The sequence below is a fragment of the Gnatocerus cornutus genome, chromosome 10, assembly GCF_029298725.1.
Source record: "Gnatocerus cornutus isolate USDA-ARS CGAHR chromosome 10, icGnaCorn1.1, whole genome shotgun sequence".
NCBI lineage: Eukaryota > Metazoa > Arthropoda > Insecta > Coleoptera > Tenebrionidae > Gnatocerus > Gnatocerus cornutus.
Window position 1 is genome coordinate 472,744 of NC_142242.1, and position 25,751 is coordinate 498,494.

General features: G+C 33.6%; 1 protein-coding gene across 12 annotated transcripts in view; it reads right to left on the reverse strand.

Annotated features, from left to right (window-relative positions):
- LOC148166914 (agrin-like) overlaps window positions 1-25,751 on the reverse strand; it is a 122,342-nt gene that overhangs the window by 43,631 nt on the left and 52,960 nt on the right. For 7 of the 12 annotated variants that reach the window (XM_088048331.1, XM_088048328.1, XM_088048329.1 and 4 more), the window contains one exon: window positions 4,715-4,750. In XM_088048331.1, coding sequence (XP_087904457.1) covers window positions 4,715-4,750 — 36 coding nt within the window. Of the gene's footprint in view, window positions 1-4,714; window positions 4,751-10,607; window positions 10,862-10,941; window positions 11,477-25,751 lie in introns of all 12 variants that reach the window. The other 5 variants (XM_088048337.1, XM_088048330.1, XM_088048332.1 and 2 more) reach the window with 1 other exon arrangement.

Here is a 25,751-nt window from a genome sequence, read left to right on the forward strand (position 1 = left end):
AATCTGATCAATCAAATGATAATTTACTTTAATAAGCTCCACGTTCCGTTACTTATAATCTCGTGATTGTTCAATCGATTCATAAAAACTCCGGCTCCATTTCTGAGATCATTAATATAATCATTTAAGACTATTACTTCAGCATCAACGCTCACTTCTCTTTATTTAGAATTCCAGAGATAAGAGATAATACAGGGTTAAAATTTTCAGTCGTTTTATAATTCAGTTTAACGCAAAATTTAACCAATCGTTTCCAAGTGTGTATTTTGCGAACGTTCTAATACAACAAAATCATTAAAGCGAAGGAATTTAAAATCCGATTATTAAAGTACATTGGCCGAAGAAAAGAAATTGAGGAGAAGCGGCTAAGAGCTCTACTTTCATCCAAGTTTTTTAACAAGTTATAAAGGCAAAATTACTTCTATAAAATTTGAGCTGCGATTAAAAAAGTCTGTGTCCATTATTGGCGACTTGACGATTGTGTTGAACGACAAAAACTATCGAAAGCAATTTTCAGAATGCAAACTCTCCGATACAAGAAGTTTCAATGCAACTAACTTCTTGCAGTTTAGAGAATAGTTGAACTTCAATGGTTGGAGCTTAAAGTTCTGGATCTGATTAGTGTTTAGACCATCAAAGCAAAACGTGATGACTATCAATTAAAAAGTGTTTTAACAATAATTGTCAAGATTAGAATTTAAAATAATTATCTGTTATCAGAAAGTAGGAAAATCAATCCTAGCATGTAAACAGTTGGTTTGAGGGCGCACGCAAACATCAATATTTTACTGTTATGTCAGTGAAAGTATGTGAATGGCTACCAACGTCGGGAAACCACAAATTTGTTAATTTAATATACCGGTGCACGAGCACCCGTTGAAATTTTGTCGATTTAAAAAATTTATTGATGCATCCACTTTTTTGTTTTTGGTTAACGCATCCGCACGAATTCGATTTAGGCGCTTGCTAATAAATTGACGGTAAATTTTGTTTGCCGTCATAGTGAAATAAACTAGACTGAGGTGTGTATTTGGCATTGTGCATGCAAGAAAATAATAAAGGATTGCCGCGAATGAAATCGATTTAAGCGCGTCCGATTTTTTCCAAATGAAATACTACTCATGTTATTAAGTACATTAGGCTAATGCGTCTTTTGTAGGATTATTTATGTTACGCCAAAACCGATTTTCTTCTATTCAATTTCATTTCGACATGTCTCTCGGTTGATGTTATAAAATTTAACACTTTAGAAAAATCCATTCAACATTAATAAAGTGCTCAGAACTTAAGTGCATCTAAATATTAAATCTCTTTTATTTCAAGACCGACTCGCGATATCACTCCGAGGGTTGTTAATTATATTTCTTATCTCTGTAATTTAATAAAAACTCTAAAAACTTAATAGAACGAAATGTTGGCATATTTATTCCAATGGTTGCTTTTAGTTTTATTAAACGATGTTAAAAGTTAAATTAAAAAACTTGCAAAATAATGTATTGGCTCCGCTCGAATATGAAAACAGCAAACATTATTCTAAGAACGACTCTCTTTATTTGATTGGGTCAAATAAAGCTCGCAATGACATTGAGCTTTTAGTGTCAATACCGTTACCTGTCGAATGAATTTTTAATTAATTTCAAAGGAAAAATTAATCAAGTTTTAGCGTTCAGATTTCACTGAATTAACGTGCAAAAATCACTCCAACACTCACCGAAAATTCAATAATATACTTTGTTAAGGTGATACCTATTGCGTGTAATTGAACTCTCCATTAAATCACGTTTCAACATATAATACGCGCAATGTACATGCGATAATTCATCACTCAGGTTCCATTAAATAGGGCAAAACATGACCAAAACACCAATTTTGGAAACCAATACTATAACTACAGTATCGATATACAAAAGCTTCATCTAAAAAGAACTGCAAAGTTTGGAGTAAAGCCTCGTTTACCCTTTTGGTTGTATAAAAATATCAATAACGTGTTGTTCTTGATTTTAATATTTATTTAAATAAACTACATTTATGTGGATAGAAAGTTGTGATTATTAACCAGCATCGAAAAGCAAACAAACTTTCGAAACAACAACATATCATTTGTATTATTTTCCAATAAACATATTATGTGCTTATGGCTTTGTCAAACTCGGTGTACGAATTTATATATTTTGATTTGAAAACATTTACAATTTAAGCTTTTTATGCGTAAATGATATGCGGCATGTGCCCATCAGCATATTTCGTTGATAATTCCAACAAATGTTTTTTTTACATAGCAGTATCCTCAATGTATAACAAAACCGACAATATATTCATATATTCGTACAGTATAAATCGTATCGTACATCATAAAAGCTTTATTTAACAACTGATAAATGAATATTGACAGCATCCATAAATATATATGAAAAGGTTTATTTAAAAAATTGTTCCAAACAAATAGGTACAGCCAAGAATTAAATACACGTGATATAAAATAATGTAGCCGAATAATTTATAGCGTTATCTCCAAACAAGTATACGGTGGCGTTACCATTAATTTTCGTCAAAATAAAGCGGTCCCACATGGTCATCCTGACGTTGAACATTCAAAATCATTTGGCGGCAATGGCGTAGTTTTCATGATTGTGAATACACCAACTACAATTATATATTTGTATACTAATGGGTCATCTGAGAGTATGCGCTCAAGAGCAATATATTACATTTCTAACACGGTCTCTCAGGTCATTTAAAATTTGCTATAGAAATTCTTCTTCATAAAATCCCAACCACAACCCAATTTTCTCCCACCTCAACCGTGTGTTAAATTAAGCAGTAATTCTTCAATACAATTACGCAATTAAATGCGGGTTCACTGGTCCAATTTGCGCTTTTTTCCCCTACCCGCGTCTTGTATCTTGTACACACCGCCATAAATTAGAGAAAACTCATCAAAACTTTCGCTGAATTACAAGTTATTAACTCTGAAAACTAACTTTGAGAATTGTATAATTAGAAAACAATTGGACAATTAACAATTTCGGAACGTAGCGCCTACGAAAGACAAAAATTCAGTTTATCAGCTCAATTCTGGGATCAAAGAAATTGTGGCGATGACGGCAATACTATACTATCAAAGGAATGCATATAAAATACCTGTCTAACCTCTAGGGTCGCCAAAAATCAACAGGAATTTTTGAAAGGAGCCGTTTTACTTTAAATGTAAATTCGAACTCGACTGCGCACGCTAAATATACACCTGATGAATTCATAATTAAGAATTTTCCCAGATCAAAGCTATCAAATTATATGTAGAAATGTTGCAAGCACCTGAATCGTTATTTTGGTTTAACCTTTGCTTATTAAAAATTATTTTACTCCTTTGACGAAGGACAAAAAAGGGTCAGACGGAAATTATTTATGTACTTTTATTAGGTCTAAAAAGGATTTTATAACCACAAATGATTTTTATTTCACGTTTCTATATTTAACTAAATTGCAAACGATCTCCATAAGCCATCAGATCAACTTTATGAATGATCTATGCAAAATTTGCTGTTTCACTGGGATAAAATGTTATTTATTCCGCGTTCCATCTAATAGCAGTGTTAATTGGCAGAATATTCTGCGATAAAATCGTGCCATTTGAATTGGGGAAAAATACCACTTGTGTATTAAACAATGCTAATACTGTTATGTCTATAATAAAGAGAGAATTATATCAAAAACTCATAGGTTTTCACTTTAGCATATTGGCTTTTATTTTTGGTTTGTTAATCAATTATTTTAATTGTAAATTTTTCTACTTTCCACATATTAACAGTAAACATCATTTACATTTCCTAAACACTAAAATTAAACGTATCAAATTCAACGATGCATCAAATTTGACCACTGCTGCACGAGTTAAAATGTAATTAACGTAAATTGCAAAGCTTCAAAAATGCGACGTTAAAATAATTCACAATTCAATAATCTCGACGATTCTAATTCTATCAAAACTAACATGCAAACAACGTCAACATTATTAATCTCATTAAACTATTAAATAACTAGTACCAGAAAATTAATGACTTTGTACATTGAAAATTAACATCGAGTTATGATGACAGTTACAATTTCACACAATTTAGCCTAACGAAAATTTGCATTAATTAAGGTACTTATAATCAGGACATCCGAAATATGGTAGTAATTGAAAATTTACAGTTTGAGAAATAAAGCTTATTAGCAAGGAAATGTCTTACACATCTTAAGCAAATCATCAAAATAATTATTTCAGTAATGCTCTAATAATCACGGCCTTAATTAACTAAGCGCTTAATTTACGTCGGAAGTAAACATATTTATTTATAGAGATGCAATAACGCTCATACCTGCATTAATTTCTCTATAATTAGTATAAAGCCATTTACTGTAAAGCACTAGAACATTTCTACCTGGAATATAATAACATTTCACATTCAAATTGAATGTATTATATAAAAATGGTGGATGCGCCGGGCGCAATATAATAAAACTTGAAATATATTTTTAAATCACGTGTCTCGAGTATCTGCCACGTTACATGTCAAGTTATATGTTTTAATGGTTGTTACTTTTATGACGCACTGCAAGTTAAAGTTTTATCAAAAACTAATCTCCATACTAAATTAAAATTAAGTGCTCTAAAAATGTGAGTCAGCACAATTTCCACTAGTAATTAGAAAATGCGTCATCGCAGACTTACCTTCGATGTAGTGCTGTCGCGGTTTGTGCATTAAATCTGAAAAACAAAAAAAATATTAATTTTTCCTCTCCAAACAAATGTTTCAATAGAAACTGTTTGTCATACAAATCAGGAAGAAAGCAAACATGTTTACTTCATATGTGTGCATCTAAATTTCAAGCAATTCTGTTCTTGAGTACGTTTTAAACAAATATATGCGATGAGTCATGCCTGGAAGCGAAGCTGTATGTACGTGCAACCAGTACTATGAAACACTAAATGGTACGTAATAAGTGGGTGTGTTTGTAACAAACATTAATGCATATGCGGACTCTGTTCGCGACTAATTAAAAGCGCTGCCGCCATCTCACTTCTTTATTGCCACAATAAATTACCATTTATTTCGCTTCACTATGAGGTGACCGCAAATTTTTTTAAATACACATAAAATTAGGGCAGTTACTCAGCTTTTATGACCGTTACCTGGAATAAATAACAATCATTTTTATTTTCAACGGACCAAAGCTGAGCAACAATGTATTCAATAGCAACTGTTGATTTTAACACGCAAAAATCAGTCAAAGATAATTAAAGCCAAGAAACTTTCACTATAATCCAATCAAATAGAGATAAGTGTTATCTTCTCCACTCACGATATTGTTTTTCTTGAACTCTAATCAATTAAATTCTTCTGTTGTCTCACATTGCTCGAGTATGTTTATTATAGATATCGGTATCACCTTAACTTCTAAATATCAGAGTCAATTAATCTCACCCTCGCTCCCAAATAAACATTTTTCTGTGTACTTATGAAAATGAAAGTTGCGGATAATTTTTCAGTGTCATTTGAAATTAGTAATAAATGTCGTGATGATAAATCTCTCGATGAAAAGAACGATTTTATCAGAAAATCAGTATTTGAAGTACAAAGATCAATCATGTTTAAATTATCGTAATCTATTTATTGTGTGTTATTAAAGAAATATATGCAAAGACGCTCATAATTTATACAAAGAGTCGCGAAACATGCGAGAACGAGATGAACGTGGAGAATAAACGTATTGATTAGCTGTTGCAAGTAAATATTGAAATACTATAAATATGTATTGTCAGAGTTGTATATAATCAAGATTACTTCATCCAACTTCACAATTCTGAAATGTTCAAAAGTAACTTCCAGAGTAATTAAACTTTATTCAGAGCGAGCTGCAAGAAGCGGATGAAAAGCTCACTCAATAATTTTAGCTGATAATGAAAAAGTGGATATTTTAGATTGTATCGAATTAGTAGGTATCATGAAGTTGAATACGTTTCGGAACTGTTTGTTCTCGTATAAAAGTGCGAATATGTGTCGAGTGAAACTTGATCAGAATAAAAGTAACTTTTGTTTACAATAGCAATATAAATGATTGGGCACTTTACGCTTTAACAATATGCTTTTATGCAAAACTGAGTGATATAAGCGAAATGAGAAAACTTGGAAAAGTGGAATATAACGGTAGAGAAAGTGCGGATTAGATCTAAAGCTGTGTAAGCTAAAATGCTACGATATGAACTTATAGAAGCTGCTTCGAAACGATAAGTCACTGTAATAAACTGAAGATGCGGCAGCATTTTCAAACAGACACTTACATCCAGAAATGGAAAGTTCCCTGACTATTGATTTGGAGCGACGCTAGGTAAATTAGAGCCAGTTATAACTCAACTCCCTGGAAATTTGGTAAATAATATACAATTATATTCAATTGGTGCACTTTTTCAACATGAACCCTCTTTGTAGTTATCGGTTTTTATCCAACTGCTCTTTTTACAATTTCCTTGTGCTGAGAGAGAAATATGTTCTACCCATGAGCGAGATTGAAGAACTTTATTTTCCACCGTGCGTACATATAATTTCAGAACACAAGGATTTCAAAGAAAAAACCTGCATCCTTTCACACGCGAGCATACTTTCAAGCTTTGAGTGGTAACCACAATCCAAGCTTGCGGATATCAATAAAATTATAACCACGCTCCAAGCTTTCATTTTTAACACTAGAAATTAATTCAAAAACCGGGGAACAAATTCAGAATTTCTGTCAAGGAAAGCCAAGAGCTCTTCTATGTTAGCGTTGAGCGTCGTAAGCAGGTTAATAAAGGAGAAGATGAATTATTATATTGCCTCGAGGAGGTTATATTTCTCATGGAAATGTCTTTAGTTATTTGCTTAATGTAAGCGTAAGAACGAACCATCCAGTTTAGTAATTGGTGGACGCTCAACTTTAGTTTAAATGGCCGTACAAACGTACTTTTCACTTTACATTCCACTGGAACATCCTAGAATGACTTGAAAAAAAGACATAAAAACAGACAAAGAATGCTGGTCTTTATCGCTGTCTGGTTTTAATTTGACGAAACACGGAAAAGTCTGATTTCCATTGTACGTTTCGTTCTCCACCACTATTAACATAAACTTGTCATTTTAATTCATCACACATGTCATGTCCGTTTAATTAGTCAATATATGCATACACATTAAATATGCAATTGGATACTAAAATAAAGGTAGAGCATCGCTGTGGCACCAACACAACCAAAGATACAAATTTTTATTTTGAATTTGAAAACTTCTGGGTCTGATCGGAAAATAAAAATTTCTAAAATCTGCGTCTGTTGCTTGAGAATTTTGAAATTTTACACAGTTTATAAATGAGTTATAAATAGCAATATCCCCAAATTTCATCGCAGTGGCACCACAGTACAACCAAAGATACAAACTTTTACTTTGAATTTTGTAACTTCTGGATCCGTCCTAAAAACAAAAGTTTATAAAATTTGCATCTGTTGTCTAAGAATTGTAAAATTTAGCACACTTAATAAATGAGTCAAGAAAAACAATCTACCTAAATTTCAACGCAGTGGCACCAACACAACTAAAGTTACACATTTTTATTTTGAATTTTAAAACTTCTGGGTCTATCCTAAAAATAAAAATTTCTAAAATCTGCGTCTGTTGCTTGAGAATTTTGAAATTTTACACAGTTTATAAATGAGTTATAAATAGCAATTTCCCCATATTTCATCGCTGTGGCATCAACACAACCAAAGATAGTTTTTTTTCCATAATTTTAAAATTTTTTGGTTAGTCCTAAAGATAAAAATTTCGAAAATCTGAGTCTGTTGTCTCAGAATTTTGAAATTTAATACAGTTAATAAATGGGTTAAAACTAGCCAAATTTCATCGCAGTGGCACCAAGACAACCAAAGATACAATTTTTTTTTATAGAATTTTGAAACTTTTGGCTCTGTCATAATATAAAAATTTCTAAAACCTGTGTCTGTTGCTCTAGAATTTTAAAATTTGGCACAGTTAATAAATTAGTTAAGAATAGCAACTTCTGATACAAGATTCAATTTGTTGACTTGTGTAATTGTCATCTTCAGTGATGTCGACACAAAAAGTTATGATCGTAATGATTTTTCTGTTCGACGGCTAAAACACACCGCTGGTGTATTTTTATTTCTAAAGCCCAGCATTCGATGAATAGAAATTGTGGTTGGTCTAGAAATACTTCTTTGTGGTTCGGTTCTCTAAAAGCGTTTTCCAAGTCAACAAAAGACATCTCGTTTGGCTATAAATAATATTGAGCAATCCCATTGCTTTAATTACATGTAATGGCAGTTTAAGAAAACGCAAACTTGTCACTTTGACCGATTTCGAGTGTCATAAACTTTCAACTCACGTGGTGAAACACAAAAGAAAATTTTATTTTCCGTATCTTGTGAACTCGGCAATAAGATAACGTCTGGTTGTAAAACGAGCGTCGCTGTTTTGCTAAATTACAAAACAGCATTTGGAGTAGAAAGGGATTAAACGTTATGCGCTTTGCTTGGATTAGTCGATAAAAACAATAATTATGATGATATATGCTCTATTTAATGGAAAAGCTCTGGTGAAAGCGTAAGCTGGGCGACATCAGGTTTCAAAAACGTAAATATTTTCAATTGTGCTTTTTAGGGCTATACATTAGCAAAACCGGACAGTGGAAGGGTGAGCAGCACATAAACCGACACGTGCTACACAGTGCCATTATATAGACATCACGATTTATACGATAAGAGTGATCGATGTGCATGGACGCCTGATTACTTCTATCTACAAACTCACTATTTACACCCTCTCTACACAATGCGTTCTCTGTAGAAATAACGGTCAATAACCATTTCTGTGCATACAGATCGATATTGTGTAATTAATTAAGCACGACCTCTTTTAAACTTGATCGTATACTTTGCTTAGAACTAACTGAATTAAAACATGCACTCTCCTAGTTTAAACTTTCCATTACGCCGGAAAGTCAACAACCATATCCGAATCCCGAAATTTATGTGTCGTCTGCATGGTTTTTGCCACATTAATTCAATTGCAACCGAACCAACATTGATTTATATTAATATACGATTCAATTTGTTCAAAAAAACTGTAAGATCGATTAAAAAATAATTCATGATTTACTGACACGTTAAACTAAAACTGAACATTGTTTAATTAACACAAATTTTCACATGTTTGCGGTATTTCATTGTTACATTATTACCAACTCGATAATTTGTTGTTTTTTGCTGTTGAAAATTGAAATTAAAAAAGACGCTTGTTTGAAACGGTCGAATTTTAATTAATATTTTATCTCTGGAAACCTTTTTGCAGGGTCTGCTTCTAATATCTGTATCCTATTAGAAACTAAATTTATTTAAATTGGGAATTAAGTCAATTATGAGACATTGCGTCTTGTCAGCAACACGTAGTCCCATTAATTTAGGCAAAGACAAAAACGGTAGCTGACTTTGTTCTTGTTGAGAAAAGGTGACATGACGAATACGCGCGAAGAACTTGACCCTAAAGTTGAGACTTTAAAATGTTTTGCCAACATTTTTATTTATGAGTTACTTAAAAAATGAACGGCGACTTTCAAAGCTGTGGAAGCGAACAGAGATAAGGACCATTATACAAACAACTCTATTGACCAGAAAGATTCTAAGAGCCACACTCGTATTTTTCCTTGAAAAGAAAATAAATCTTCAAACGAAATATGCCATTTGGATGTTAACAATCTGTTCACACTGACGGTTAAATCGTTCAGCTTTTATATTTATTAAAATTCTAATTGGATTCTACTAGATTCAGATGATTTCAATGCGAAAATAGCATCAGTAAAAGAAAAAAGCTTCTCAAAGCTGAAAACGAGACTTGCCCTGGAATAAAAGTATAAAATTATCATCCTTGTTGTGTTTATCTGACGAGTTTATAAAAGGGAAAAGCCACAGTCCGCAGTTCTTTGACAACAGCGTGGTCTTTGACTGTTTGCTATTAATTACAAGCGAAGCTAATTTTATTTTAACTAGTTAGACAGTGACTTGTTAAAATTTTTAATTCAAAGGTTACGAGAGCAATTTCCTGCGTGCACATTAGGCGTCAGGGATAGATTGAAGTTTGAAATAATGGAATCTAAGGACGTATTAAGTGCGAGCTAATTTGCAGTTAATATTACCTGCGGTGAACCTAATATTAACCATGCACAAGTCCGTGATGTTCGTGCTTGTGAGATACAATATCAAGCGATTAGTTGTGGTAAGACTTGCAAGTTGCGAGAAGACGCTACGCAACTTGAAAATCATTTCAGTAATAATGCGAAATGCAATGGAGCATGCAATTCTCTCATTTTTAAAGACAATGGTCAGAGAAACTGGAAAGTATGTCAAAGCTTCAGTTTGCGTAATCGATAATTCGAGGCAACAATTTTCTGTTAACAGCCCACAAAAACAAGATGTGGAAGTGTGGTCGCAAAATGCAGGTTGCGAGCAAATTGTGCTGGCATGTACTGGCGAAACTACAAGCTACGTCTGGTAAGCATGCGGGTATAAACATTGAACATACAGTTATAGTATAGTAGAATCCCGGAGACCAGTACGAAAATCACAACGAGTAAAACTAAAATGAGCAGAAGTATAGTAGGCCGACACCAAGAGGCCAAGCAGGAGGTCCTCGCCGAAGGAGTGGTGGATGACCTCGAAGTCAAGCACCAACCACACGACTCTGATTCGACAGGAGCAGCTTCCTGGAGATGTGATGGTCTCAAAACTCTGCTATCTCCCGCAGCGTTGACGACGACACCACGATATAAACTCGGCCTGGAGATAAAGGTCTTTCAAGTTGAAGCAAAATAGAAAAAAGAGAGTTTCCCCTCTTTAGTTGCTTCAATTTGACAGACCTGGGGATGAATCCGTCTTCATCTTCGTCGGGGCGAAGAGTAGCGTCGTTATAGACGCCATAAGAAGCTACCATGCTCGCCGCCGATTGAGGGCCGTTTGTGTACCTCATGGCGGGTTCAGCCGCTCCTTCAGACTTCGACCAACACCAGCAGGAATGTCTCTGTTCTTTATCGACCGTCGCGGCAGAGCTGCTGCCATATGTAGTCGTTTCCCTTACGTACCAAGAATCGCTATACGTCTGGGGTGATTTAGACTGACGGCTATTCGTATTGTCACGTGTCACGTAGTAATTCGTATTTATTCCTGGCTCTCCCTTGTAATTAATTTTGTTTGCGCTCAAAACCATTTCTCACACATCGCCACTTTTTAAACCCGAGAAGACGCCATCACGAACGGTTCCATGCGCGATTTTTTAGGGATAACGTATGTAAAACAACATTGTACAACAACAAATTAACCGTTTTTAAACACATGCTTGTTAGGTTTTATTAGCACCATCTCTTTCCAGGCATCGTTATAGGTCAGCACGGAACTCTGCAAAATAAATACAACCAGTTATTCAATTGATATAACACATTTCTCACACAACTGAAAAATTAAAACCAAACTTTCTACAAGCGTGTAACAAAACCTCTGCAACTAAAAACAACAAAACTGCCATGACTATGACTCAATATGCTTGTTAATTCATTGTAGAGTGCAGTAGGCGCACCTACGTTTTATTATTCGATCTTATTCCCAGATTTTCTCGAAATTTTTTAGGTTCTACTGTACAATTTTTTTCCAGTTTTTGTTTACGAAGATAGTCTTTCATTTGGAAACAATAATATATTGATTTTACTGCGGCGACCTACATTGGGTATTTACGACAAACTTTTGAACCAAAGAACTAGTAATAAAAACTTGGGTCAACCCCATGATCTAGGGAATGAACATTATAATTAGAGCTCTCTAAAAATTGATCGTTATTGTAGCTTTTGATAAAGTCCAATAATTTTAGCCGTGCGTGTGCAATTAACTTTTTCTGTTTTGGTTTTATGAAAAATAGATTTTATTTCCAATTTAATGGAGATATTTATCATTTAATTGCTGCGGTAATTAAAAATAGCCGATCCAACACGCTATTAATTTCAATAGTACGACACGTCTAATAGTGTAGGTTTTCTGGAGCAAACAATGAAAGTGGTCGAGGGAGTGTAAAAAAATTGATTTTGTGTATTTTTAGACAAATGTTTTAAAGTCAATAAAACGGTGTAGTAAGATTCTGTGATGTTTTTAAATTCCCCGTTTCTGGAAGCTTATTAAGAATATTTACTTAAGGAAAATGTTTTTATAAACACACCCGAAACTTTTGAAGAAATCCTACAGATTTTGTATTTATTTTAGGTTGCATGCGACCGTGTTAAATATAATTCCAGAGATCTGATGAATTCCATCGGCTCGTAAAAAGGTGGGGTTGAAAGTATAGCGAGTTTAATAAATAAACCAGAAAAACGCTAACAATTTTAATTGAAACGACACTCCCACAAAATTTCACCCAGTAGAGGGTTTAATAATCGGGTTAATTGCACAATTCCGACATAAGTAATGAGGTCTTTTCTCAGTTTTAAAAACTACTTGTGACACAATGAATAATACCACCTTTATTTCAGCAGCAGAGTTTGAACAAGCATGATATTCTTGCAATTAGTTTAATTGAAGATAAGGGGCCGATATAAGTAGGCATTAATTACATTCAATTTGTAACTTTTCTGAATATCTGCCAAAACTGCTCAGGAATATTCATTCTTAGGTATTATCGCTATAATTAAAAATGTTTTATATACACTAAGCAACTTGTTGAATAAAATAACACGATCTGGTTTTATTTTACAACGTCGAAGCATCTCAAATAACTTTAAGCGCAAGACTTTATTAATTGTCGATGTTCAGTTAGATTTGAAATTCAAGCTTTGTAATCTGTTGTCGTTTGTAACTTAATTTTCCAACGAATTAATTAAAAACGGAAATGTCTGGCGATGTGTTGGCACACTAATTACTTTTTAACCCCGCATTGTCTGAAATGTCTGGAATTTATGGAATGTCAGAGAAAAGTCGGCAATAATTGTGTAAAAACGTGCAAATCCGCGAAAGAATATATGCGCCACCTGATATCGGTGTCCTGGAACTCGTTAACATGCTGTCATGTTGACTGTCATGCTGTTTTACTTAACACGAATAAACGAAATATATCACAAGGGACTGTCGGCTTTTGCCCTAAGAAACTTGAGATAAGAAAAGAAATTAATTAAAATGTCTCTCGAGTAATATCACTACTAAATATTTATTGTTCCTAATAATTTTAACTTGTCGAGAAATTGTATACAAGATAGATAAACTGCAAAGAGCCACAGATTGCAAGTTTCTGAGATAATACCTAACAATAGAAAATAGCCGTATTATAAAGCTTTAGTGGCCGTAAGTCGGTTACAACCAATAAAATAAAATTCTACACTAAACCTTTAAATGAGAAGTATTCATCAATATCTCTCTGGTAACGTGCTTTAGAAATTTATCACACTTTGTAACAAACAAAATACAAAGTTGTGTTCAAACTTCTTTCTTATTACAACTCGGAGTGGAGACTATCATTACGATATAGTTACAGCTGTCACGTGTATACTACAACAGAAAATTAATAGCCTTAGTGGACAACAGACAACCAACTGTGACAAAAAAAGGACTTCCATTAACACAAAGGTGCACAAAGCTCTAAATATAGACACATTTGATTCCAGTTCAATTCTTCAATACTATAATTAATAGACGTGTTATTTATTTAAAGCTAATATTGATTCAAACTCGTCTGGTTTGAAGATAATTTGTTGTATTTGTTTAGCCATAGCGAACAATAATTTTCTCTTCAGGGCATGAACAAGTGTAGACAATGGCTACGAAATGACATTTTGAAATTTATGAATGGGAGATCATGTAAGCAACCAACTGAGTAATGTACTTTTGTCATAGAAACGAGGCAGTAAATTGCAGTAGATTTCAATTTAAATCCGATTTTAATGATGGAAATGCGATGACAAAAAAAAAGTAAATGCTCTGTGACAAAATTCGTCTTTTGTGTTGTAGTGTTTTAAAATTGATATTGGAACCTATAGAGGGAAATCAAACTGCAGAGCATAAATTGCATTTTGCCAAAAAGAATCTCATTTTGGGAATATTTAACGGCACAAATGGTGGATGCGCCGGGAGGAATTTTTCACATATAAGTGTTAAACTCGTTAATTAATTTTCGAAATGGAGCCATTAAAATAAAAAAAAACGGTAAAACAACGTTGTTGCACGGAAGCCGAAGCGTGGAAGTTCATCAAATGTGGAGCTCATTAAGTCGTCTCTATAGTGCAATAGATTATTCGTTTTCCAAGGAGCGCAGGGACTGCGCTTCATTGATCAACGCTTATTGCTCTTCATTACAAGAGTGCAGCAGTGCGATCCCCGATTTCATCGCTATTCAAAGGAGTGAAATTTACGCGAATGAGTAGCATAACAACATTCCGGACCACAATGGTGCCATAAGTATCGGATTCTTGCTCGGTCCGTGTATTTCCGCATCGACACATGTATCTTCCGAGCTGGCGCCCAGCGTCCCAGCCACTATACCGTGGCTTCCATCAATCTTGCTCTCCGTCACGGACCATTTATCTCCGTATTTTTCGCCTGTCCTTGCCTTACCTTGCAACCAAATGTTCTAAGTTGGAGGATTGCCGATCACGTATGTTCTTTTGTTTGCTTTTAAAGAATAACCTTTTAAAAATATTGCGCATATGTAACGCCTGCAACTTACTGATACCACGGAACGAGCCTAAATGCCCTCAGATTCTGAGTTGGAAGCGGCGGGAAATTGGAACCGATGCATAAATAATAACAAATACTCGAAATACTGTCTTCAATTAGTGGATTAACCAGATATTGATTATCACGTTCCACGTGCGGTATCGTTGAATTCAAATACATTTCTAATTGTATATAATTTTCACGAAATTATATAGGTTATCGCTGCCGATCGTTAACCCATTGTACGATTCGATATTATCTAATATAATAATAAAATAGTGTTCGCGAGCTTTTCTGTAGTTCTATTATAACAACCTTACAATTCTATCGGTTGAAATATTGATACCCTTACGTTTGAGGGTCAAAACTGAATTTCAATGCGTCAACTTTAACCATCAAAACGCTCCGTGCAAGTTATTATATCGTATTTTATCGCGTCAACTAATTTTATCTCAACTCAAAACCTTGAATTCCTTTACTTTGATCCTCGAAATATTTGTGCTATTTGTAAAATCGGATTTTGAAATTTTATGAAACATTGGACAATTTCAAACAGAAATTCCCGTAAAGGTTTTCTCTTTGACAACTTGGTCGAATACATTTATTACTAACTTCAACGTCTGTTTACTAATTTCATATGTGGACTATAATACCGAATGGTTGGCAAAGTTCGAATCAAAAGTGCTTTTGAAACGGTATCTGAAAGGGCCCCAACAAGGTAAATTAATTATATCTTCTTTCAGTTGACAATTAAATAAATTACGCAAAATTTAAAACTGTTGCACGTCGAAAAAATGTGACAAAAACGTCCTCGCTTAGACGAATTAAATTCCCTTTGATACACAGAACTAACATAACAACATAAAGATAAATTGTTTAGAAATGCCTCATCCAAACGTAGTTTTACGTAAAAGGAATGCGCAGAGTTATGCAAATCAACTCTACATATAAAATTCATTTTTACCACATAATTGCGGTGCGGAATGTTATTCAAATATAATTTGTGGTTCTTTTGATAAGTTCGTTAAAAATTTGGAAAGAAGCTTTTGAAAGAAATTCGTGAAAAGAAACGAGTTTTTACAAATCGTGCGTTTAAGTAATTTGGGGGAAAAGTGCGACAACTTTATTATTTAGTTTATGTCCGAGTGTTAAAATATTATAGAACTTTGCAATCCCGAATCTCATAAATTTTTGAGAATGAACCATAACCAGGTATTTCCTAGAAGATGCAGTCGTCAACCTGCATGCAAGAGCTGAAAGTAACGAGAGATTTCATAATCCCATGCATCGCAAATTTTAACCGGATGCGCACAGATTCTCTCGTTCTCGTATAAGTAAAAGAAACGAGGTGACTGAAGTCGTGTATTGACTAATGAACTTTGTTGGTTGTTACTATAAAAACTCCCCAATTATTATCACCTGATATTGTACCAAATATAGTTTACAATATCCTGTGAAATTTGAAACTGCAGGAAAAAATAAACGAGGGAAAACTGATCCGCTTGAAAATTTCAATTCGCCTACATTTTGACAATCAACGCGAAAATTTTGCGTACTGATAATGGGATGCTTCAATAGCGTTACTACTGCTATTTAATTGTGCGGCTTCACCGTTTTCGTGATGTGTCTATTGTTTAATTGTTAGGGGAGCGTTGTTAGGGCTGTCTTGGTTCCTCCGCTAACAACTTTCATTTTCGTTGGAATTATTCAAATTGATTTAATTTCTTCACTGTTTACATCACAATACGAGAATTTATTTCAACAAATTTTTGACTTAACTACATATTATGTTAATTTCAAACTGAACCGAAATTCTCCACGTCGCTTTCTGCTGGTTTTAATGAGATTTAAGCGACTACATCACGATGAATATGATATTTGAGACACTTTGAAATGGAAGTACGTAAAATACACTCCACATTTCTATAAAACACATTACTTCCAATTTATCACACTTAACAGAGATGGGTTAAATCCCGGTAAATCTCCAAATGTGATCATATAATGTTGAATGTGCCCATGAGAGAACCCAGGACCCTACCCAACTCAAAACCGATATCTACAATTTTGCATCCATAAAAATAATCCTCGATACTGTTTCACGACAGTTATAGCCATCCACTTGAATATCCGCTCACGTACATACCCAACAGTTTTTATTACTATTTCCCTCAATTTTGCACAGTACCTTCAGAAAATAATGTTCGCAAAAAAGATTACCGCATCACAACCTCATAAAAATTAACGTGTCTGCAATAACAACAATCAATCATTGAGTAGTGTCACTGTTTCCCCAAAACTGATACTGAAACAACCAGCAATTTTGCACGATAAAATTAACATAGAAACTTGCAGCCTCGTGGTTTATAATAATTGGTGAAATTAAATTTTGGCAACAAATATTTGTTGCCAACACGCAATCCGGTGATCTCATTTCGGTGGAACCGCTTGAATAAGCGCCTTTTTTGAATCTCAAATTTGCTAAAACGTTTATTGAAAGCTACTATTAGCGGTTTGTACGAGCTTTCGTTTGAATAGTAATCATTTCTGTTTTTATAAGTATTCTCTTCCTTCTGCTACATCACTTTCAAAGCAATTCCGCAGTTCCTTCATAAAATACCCGATATATCATTGAATCCCAAAGCACGTTCTGAAAAAAATGAAACTTTTGGGGAATGGAAATTGTAATTACTGTAAAATCCATTATAAAATACACAACGTAATACAAGTTCCGGTTTGGACCGGAAATAGGATACGTATTCTGTATAAAGTGCATAAAAATTGTTCCTCCGTCAGTCAAGATAAAACATGGACAAAACACCGGAAATTTGGTAAAATGGCAATAATAAAACGCCCTTAATAAATTGACGTTAGTCAAACAATTGAACGATATTGAGGACAATAGCCATTTTAGGAGTTTATCCAAACCTTTTATTAGCTTAATGGATGTCTTGAATTTGACAGTTTTTCTCCTTCTTTTCGTAATTACAATACAATAGAAATGTTCTATAAAAATCAATAGCTTTGATCTTCTTGGGTGCTTTACATGCAACAATTAGACCGATAACGATCTCCTTTGAGACAGGTTTTCGCCTCCAATGCTAATCTGTACGTCAAATAATTACAACACAGACATTTGCCTCGTTTTGTCTTTTTGTTGTGTTTTGCTTCTATTTGAATTCAGGTTAACGTCAACTCCACTTGACTCAAAATAATTAATGTCGTTTAACAAAAGAAACTGTTATTGATGCAGTGAAACGGTTTCAACATTTAAAATTATTCTGAACACTTGCATGAAAACCGGAGGAACGCGAACAATTGCAATGTTACATTAATTATACATAACGCAACAGACATTACGTGTTTATTGAGTTTTCGCAACAGAATCTCATTTGCTCATTTCCGTCGACCAACAAATTCACGGAAAATGCGAAAACTCAACTCAATCATGGTTTAATTATCATGTGAAATTTACATGTAACACATACACCACTAGTTTCTATTTTTTACATGCTACCACCGCTAAATGAAGGCTACAGAATTAATTACAGAAAAAACAATTTTTTTCGAATACTCTAAAAAATAAGCGAGATATCGATATCAGAAGTTTGGCATCGTTTTAGTCATGAATTTTAGCGAAAATTTGCAAATTTCGTCTGTAGTAAAATCAAAGAACCATTTCTTATGTAAAAAATCGCGAGGAATACGATGGCGCAAACCGCATCTCAATATCTGAAATATCTTTCTGAGATATCGAGCATGAATTGTTTCGAACCTTCGAAAATTTGGCCATCTTGCAAAAACCCAAAATTTCAAACGGTCATAACTCGGTTAATTGTTGACAAAAATTAAAAATTACCATGTTTTTGGAGTCAGCGTGAAATTCTGCGTAAAATGAGACCCAAATTTGTTGAGTTTGCTTAATAAATAAACGAGGTATTGGCCAAAAACTGTCTTCGAAACATCATTTTAGGGTGATTTTCAATCAATGTTTTCAAAATGAAAACGACGTTTAATAACATTGAATTACACATCAGTCGAAAGAGGAGCTCAAAATCTATCTACTGGCCAAATTTGAGATCTATCGGACAAATCGTTTATGAGTTATGGCCAAAAATAAAAAAAATGAAAAATTTTCATCGTTTGAGTCGTAATTTTTTTTCGCGAAAAATCGACTATCGAATTTTGGACTTTTGAAAACATTTTCTAACGTAAAATGAGCCGAGAAAAAGAATGGCGCAAACCGCATCTCAACATCTCTAATAGTTTCCGAGATATTTAACTTTGAAAATTGGGAAAAATGAGAAAAAATGAAAATCAACTATCCGAAACTTTGATCGGCCATAACTCAGTTATTTGTTGTCGGATCTGAATTTAAATCCCAGATTTGGAATCTGCGTAAAATTCTGCGTTCACTGATGTATAATAACTCAAGTTCACTCTAAAAAATAAGCGAGATATCGATATGAGAAATTTGGCCATAGTTTTAGTCATGAATTTTCGCGAAAATTTGTAAATTTCGACTATTGGAAAATCTAAAAACGATTTCTTATGTAAAAAATCGCGAGAAAAACGATTCCGCAAACCGCATTCCAATATCTGGAATAGTTTCCGAGATATCGAGCATGAATTGTTTCGAACCTTCGAAAATTTGACCCTCTGGCGACAACCCAAAATTTCAAACGGCCATAACTCGGTTATTTATTGACAAATTTTAAAAAATTATCATATTTTTGGATTCAGCGTGAAATTCTGCGTAAAATGAGACCCAAGTTTGTTGAGTTTGCTTAATAAATAAATGAGGTATTGGCCAAAAACTGTTTTGAAAACATCATTTTAGGGTGATTTTCAATCAATGTTTTCAAAATGAAAATGACGTTTAATAGCATTGAATTATACATCAGTCGAAAGAGGAGCTCAAAATCTATCTACTGGCCAAATTTGAGATCTATAGGACAAATAGTTTGCGAGTTATGGCCAAAAATTAAAAAAAATGAAAAATTTTCATCGTTTGAGTCGCAATTTTTTTTCGCGAAAAATCGACTATCGAATTTTGGGCTTTTAAGCCCTTTTTCTAACGTAAAATGAGCCCAGAAAAACGATGGCGCAAACCGCATCTCAATATCTCTAATAGTTTCCGAGATATTTAACTTTGAAAATTGGGAAAAATGAGAAAAAATGAAAATCAACTATCCGAAATTTTGATCAGCCATAACTCAGTTATTTGTTGTCGGATCTGAATTTAAATCCCAGATTTGGAATCTGCGTAAAATTCTGCGTACAGTGGTGTATAATAACTCAAGTTTACTCTAAAAAATAGGCGAGATATCGGTATGAGAAGTTTGGCCATAGTTTTAGTCATGAATTTTTGCGAAAATTTGCAACTTTCGACTGTTGGAAAATCTAAAAACTATTTCTTATGTAAAAAATCGCGAGAAAAACGATGCCGCAAACCGCATTCCAATATCTCAAATAGTTTTCGAGACATCGAGCATGAATTGTTTGGAACCTTCAAAAATTTGGCCATCTGGCGACAACCCAAAATTTCAAACGGCCATAACTCGGTTATTTATTGACAAATTTTAAAAAATTATCATATTTTTGGATTCAGCGTGAAATTCTGCGTAAAATGAGACAAAATTTGTTGAGTTTGCTTAATAAATAAACGAGGTATTGGCCACAAACTGTTTTGAAAACATCATTTTAGGGTGATTTTCAATCAATGTTTTCAAAATGAAAATGACGTTTAATAGCATTGAATTATACATCAGTCGAAAGAGGAGCTCAAAATATATCTACTGGCCAAATTTGAGATCTATAGGACAAATAGTTTGCGAGTTATGGCCAAAAATTAAAAAAACTGAAAAATTTTCATCGTTTGAGTCGCAATTTTTTTTCGCGAAAAATCGACTATCGAATTTTGGGCTTTTAAGCACTTTTTCTAACGTAAAATGAGCCGAGAAAAACGATGGCGCAAACCGCATCTCAATATCTCTAATAGTTTTCGAGATATTTAACTTTGAAAATTGGGAAAAATGAGAAAAAATGAAAATCAACTATCCGAAACTTTGATCGGCCATAACTCAGTTATTTGTTGTCGGATCTGAATTTAAATCCCAGATTTGGAATCTGCGTAAAATTCTGCGTTCACTGATGTATAATAACTCAAGTTCACTCTAAAAAATAAGCGAGATATCGATATGAGAAATTTGGCCATAGTTTTAGTCATGAATTTTCGCGAAAATTTGCAAATTTCGACTATTGGAAAATTTAAAAACGATTTCTTATGTAAAAAATCGCGAGAAAAACGATGCCGCAAACCGCATTCCAATATCTGGAATAGTTTCCGAGATATCGAGCATGAATTGTTTCGAACCTTCGAAAATTTGACCCTCTGGCGACAACCCAAAATTTCTAACGGCCATAACTCGGTTATTTATTGACAAATTTTAAAAAATTATCATATTTTTGGATTCAGCGTGAAATTCTGCGTAAATTGAGACCAAATTTGTTGAGTTTGCTTAATAAATAAATGAGGTATTGGAAAAAAACTGTTTTGAAAACATCATTTTAGGGTGATTTTCAATCAATGTTTTCAAAATGAAAATGACATTTAATAGCATTGAATTATACATCAGTCGAAAGAGGAGCTCAAAATCTATCTACTGGCCAAATTTGAGATCTATAGGACAAATAGTTTGCAAGTTATGGCCAAAAATTAAAAAAAATGAAAAATTTTCATCGTTTGAGTCGCAATTTTTTTTCGCGAAAAATCGACTATCGAATTTTGGGCTTTTAAGCACTTTTTCTAACGTAAAATGAGCCAAGAAAAACAATGGCGCAAACCGCATCTCAATATCTCTAATAGTTTCCGAGATATTTAACTTTGAAAATTGGGAAAAATGAGAAAAAATGAAAATCAACTATCCGAAACTTTGATCGGCCATAACTCAGTTATTTGTTCTCGGATCTGAGTTTAAATCCCAGATTTGGAATCTGCGTAAAATTCTGCGTACAGTGGTGTATAATAACTCAAGTTTACTCTAAAAATTAGGCGAGATATCGGTATGAGAAGTTTGGCCATAGTTTTAGTCATGAATTTTTGCGAAAATTTGCAACTTTCGACTGTTGGAAAATCTAAAAACTATTTCTTATGTAAAAAATCGCGAGAAAAACGATTCCGCAAACCGCATTCCAATATCTGAAATAGTTTTCGAGATATCGAGCATGAATTGTTTGGAACCTTCAAAAATTTGGCCATCTGGCGACAACCCAAAAATTCAAACGGCCATAACTCAGTTATTTGTTGTCGGATCTGAATTTAAATCCCAGATTTGGAATCTGCGTAAAATTCTGCGTTCACTGATGTATAATAACTCGAGTTTACTCTAAAAAAATAAGCGAGATATCGATATGAGAAGTTTGGCCATAGTTTTAGTCATGAATTTTTGCGAAAATTTGCAAATTTCGACTTTTGGAAAATCTAAAAACGATTTCTTATGTAAAAAATCGCGAGAAAAACGATGCCGCAAACCGCATTCCAATATCTGAAATAGTTTTCGAGATATCGAGCATGAATTGTTTGGAACCTTCAAAAATTGGGCCATCTAGCGGCAACCCAAAATTTCAAACGGCCATAACTCGGTTATTTATTGACAAATTTTAAAAAATTATCATATTTTTGGATTCAGCGTGAAATTCTGCGTAAAATGAGACCAAATTTGTTGAGTTTGCTTAATAAATAAACGAGGTATTGGCCAAAAACTGTTCTGAAAACATCATTTTAGGATGTTTTTCAATCAATGTTTTCAAAATGAAAATGACGTTTAATAGCATTGAGTTATATATCAGTCGAAAGAGGAGCTTAAAATCTATCTACTGGCCAAATTTGAGATCTATAGGACAAATAGTTTACGAGTTATGGCCAAAAATTAAAAAAAATGAAAAATTTTCATCGTTTGAGTCGTAATTTTTTTTCGCGAAAAATCGACTATCGAATTTTGGGCTTTTAAGCACATTTTCTAACGTAAAATGAGCCGAGAAAAAGAATGGCGCAAACCGCATCTCAATATCTCAAATAGTTTTCGAGTTATTTAACTTTAAAAATTACGAAAAATGAGAAAAAATGAAAATCAACTTTCCGAAACTTTGATCGGCCATACCTCAGTTATCTGTCGTCGGATCTGAATTTAAATCCCAGATTTGGAATCTGCGTAAAATTCTGCGTACACTGATGTATAATAACTTAAGTTTACTCTAAAAAATAAGCGAGATATCGATATCAGAGTTTTGGCATAGTTTTAGTCATGAATTTTTGCGAAAATTTGCAAATTTCGACATTTGAAAAATAAATTTTTTATGTACAAAAAGGTTTTTTATTTTTCACTACCCTTTAATAGGTTTGATGCATTTACCAAACCGCATTCATTTGAGGTGCAATTTACGTAATTTTGTGATCTGCTTGTGATTTGGATGCCGTAATTTTGTAAATTAATTATTTAGCTTGACAGGCAAGGTGATAGCAGTCCTCCATTTTTAATCCTTGTTTTTGCATGTAAATTTTGTTATTAAGTTGAGAATAAATTAGTTTTACAGATTATCTAACAGATTCGTTAATACCTGGCTAAATTCAAATTTTGTTGGATATAATTCCCCAAATTTCAATCCATTCGGAAGACGGGTGACGTGTCCTTTGAAACTCTGCAATGTGTGATTAAAAATTCAAAGAAATAATTACTTGTGTAGTGTGAGCTTCGTTCGAATCCAACACGTCTGATCTGAAGAGATAAGACCCTTAAAAAGGATGCATGTAAAGGTTAACAGACGTGATTAGGAAGCAGCACTGCGTTCTATATTATAAAAGGTTAATAACAAAGTGGTTGCGGTGCAACCTTTCTGTGACCTAGCGCGATAAGGTCTGTGCTTTGTAAGCTAGATACGCGATGTCTCGTGAGAAGCGCCCTCTACATTACTACTTGCTTATCTTAACACTGGCACAATATTAGACCTTTGTTTTTTGTATTACAGAAGAATATAATTTATTTTCCACACAGCTTGTCTCCGGGCACTTTGGCGATTTTTTTCAATTACATCCGTCTAACTGCAATAATATTCATTCCGAATTCATGGCGCGGTCACCGATGACACTGCTGAATTCACATCAAGATTTGGCTCTCGTAAAAAAAACGCCGACAAGTTAACTGAATTAAAGTGGGTGATATATATAGCACAGGCAGTAGAATTGTCGCTTAAATTAGTTAAGTTAACGAACAGAGTTAGAAAAGAATTAGGATTAGATTAACCGTGAGCTAGACGGTGATACGTCGTCATGCATAATGCTGCGTTTGTCACAGTCAAATGGACTACTAATGTTAGTAGCTATTAACTTTCATTATGCATACAACTGTTAAGCTTCAGCTTGCGCAATCTGAGCAACGATATGAAACCTCGAGCGTCTGAAGCACCGTCTGTGGATGTCAAAACATGTCTCTGTACGTAAATTTTGAATAAACGTAATTATTCATTGAAATTGACATTTTTATGTACACAACGGGTTCTCATCTAAATTAAACAAAACAAGCTGAATTCAAAGCCAAAAGTTTAGTTATGGATTATATTTTTATTTTGTTAAGCTCCGGGGAAAATATTCAAATTTAATAGAAACGAAGCACCCTAAATTTGAGGACAAACCGATTACAAGTTCAATTTAACGCCACCATTTCCGGGAAAGTAAAATTTTAATGCTACAAGCTAAATTACTGTAAATTATCCTCACGTCTCGCCTTATTATTACAAGTATATACGTGTTATTTCTAATTTAATTGAGTAATAACTCATAACTGTGAATAAACTCAGCTTCGAGCTAAACTCACATTTCATTGTCAACCTATGTGATCTGTTTGCTTACAATTTATCAAAACATTATTGTATACAGAATATCAGTTTAGAAAGCTCCTCTCTGGAGAAACATCTCAGTTAACTTCACGCCACCACTAAAATTATATCACAATATTTTGCTAAATATTTCAAAATCTTCTTATCGTTCTCAATTAATCCCACGTCAAAATCGATAGCATTGTCTAAACCTCAGATTCAACCACAGATTTTTCACCAAATTCCATTAACTTTGATGCTATCTCGACACAAAGAAAAAGAAACTCACAAACACCTTCAACGCTAGTTTCGGTATCGACTTTCCACATCAATAATTGATCAACTCTACTACTTTTTACAAGAAAAAACTCACGGCCACTCTTCCCTATAGGTCATTTCAATTAGATCGAAAATTACTTAGTAGTCATGTTCCATTTAAGTTATTATTGCTTGCATTAATAATCGAAAGAAGCGATCTTTCCAAAACATTGTCGGTGTTGAAAGTGACATATCATTAACACGCTATTTTTACATTTGTCACGTTCTTTCAAAATGTCTAATTTCAAATTGTTCAGTGATGACTCTTGTACTGACAGACAGAATTTCAATTAATTTTTATAATTTTAATACTAAAGTAATTAAATCTCTTCTTAGATGCACTATTAACCGCTGAAATTATTGATGTAAAAAGAAAGCATAAAAAGCGATATTATCTGGCTCATAAAATACTGTGACGTCAGAAAGTAATTAAATCTCGGCATATAATATCAAAAGGACAATAAGACGCGTAATTAGTTCTCCAACTGAATAAGAACGAGAATTTATGTTTAAAAGAAGTAACAACGTTATTTCAATGTTTAACGACTAGTGTAATTGAGCTTGAAATAATGAGAAAATTGTCTCAGCAAAATACATGCTAGGTCAACAAGATAAAGTCACTTTGGTGGATGCGCCGGGATAATTTATGAACAGTCGCAGGCGCAACGATCTTAATTCTCAAATTTGTAACTAGAAAGTGTTGACATTAGTCAAGTTCTTATCGAAAAAAGACAGTCCTTGATAATTACACAGAAGATTGTCATTATTCAAAGCTTGAGGAGATTCCTGTACA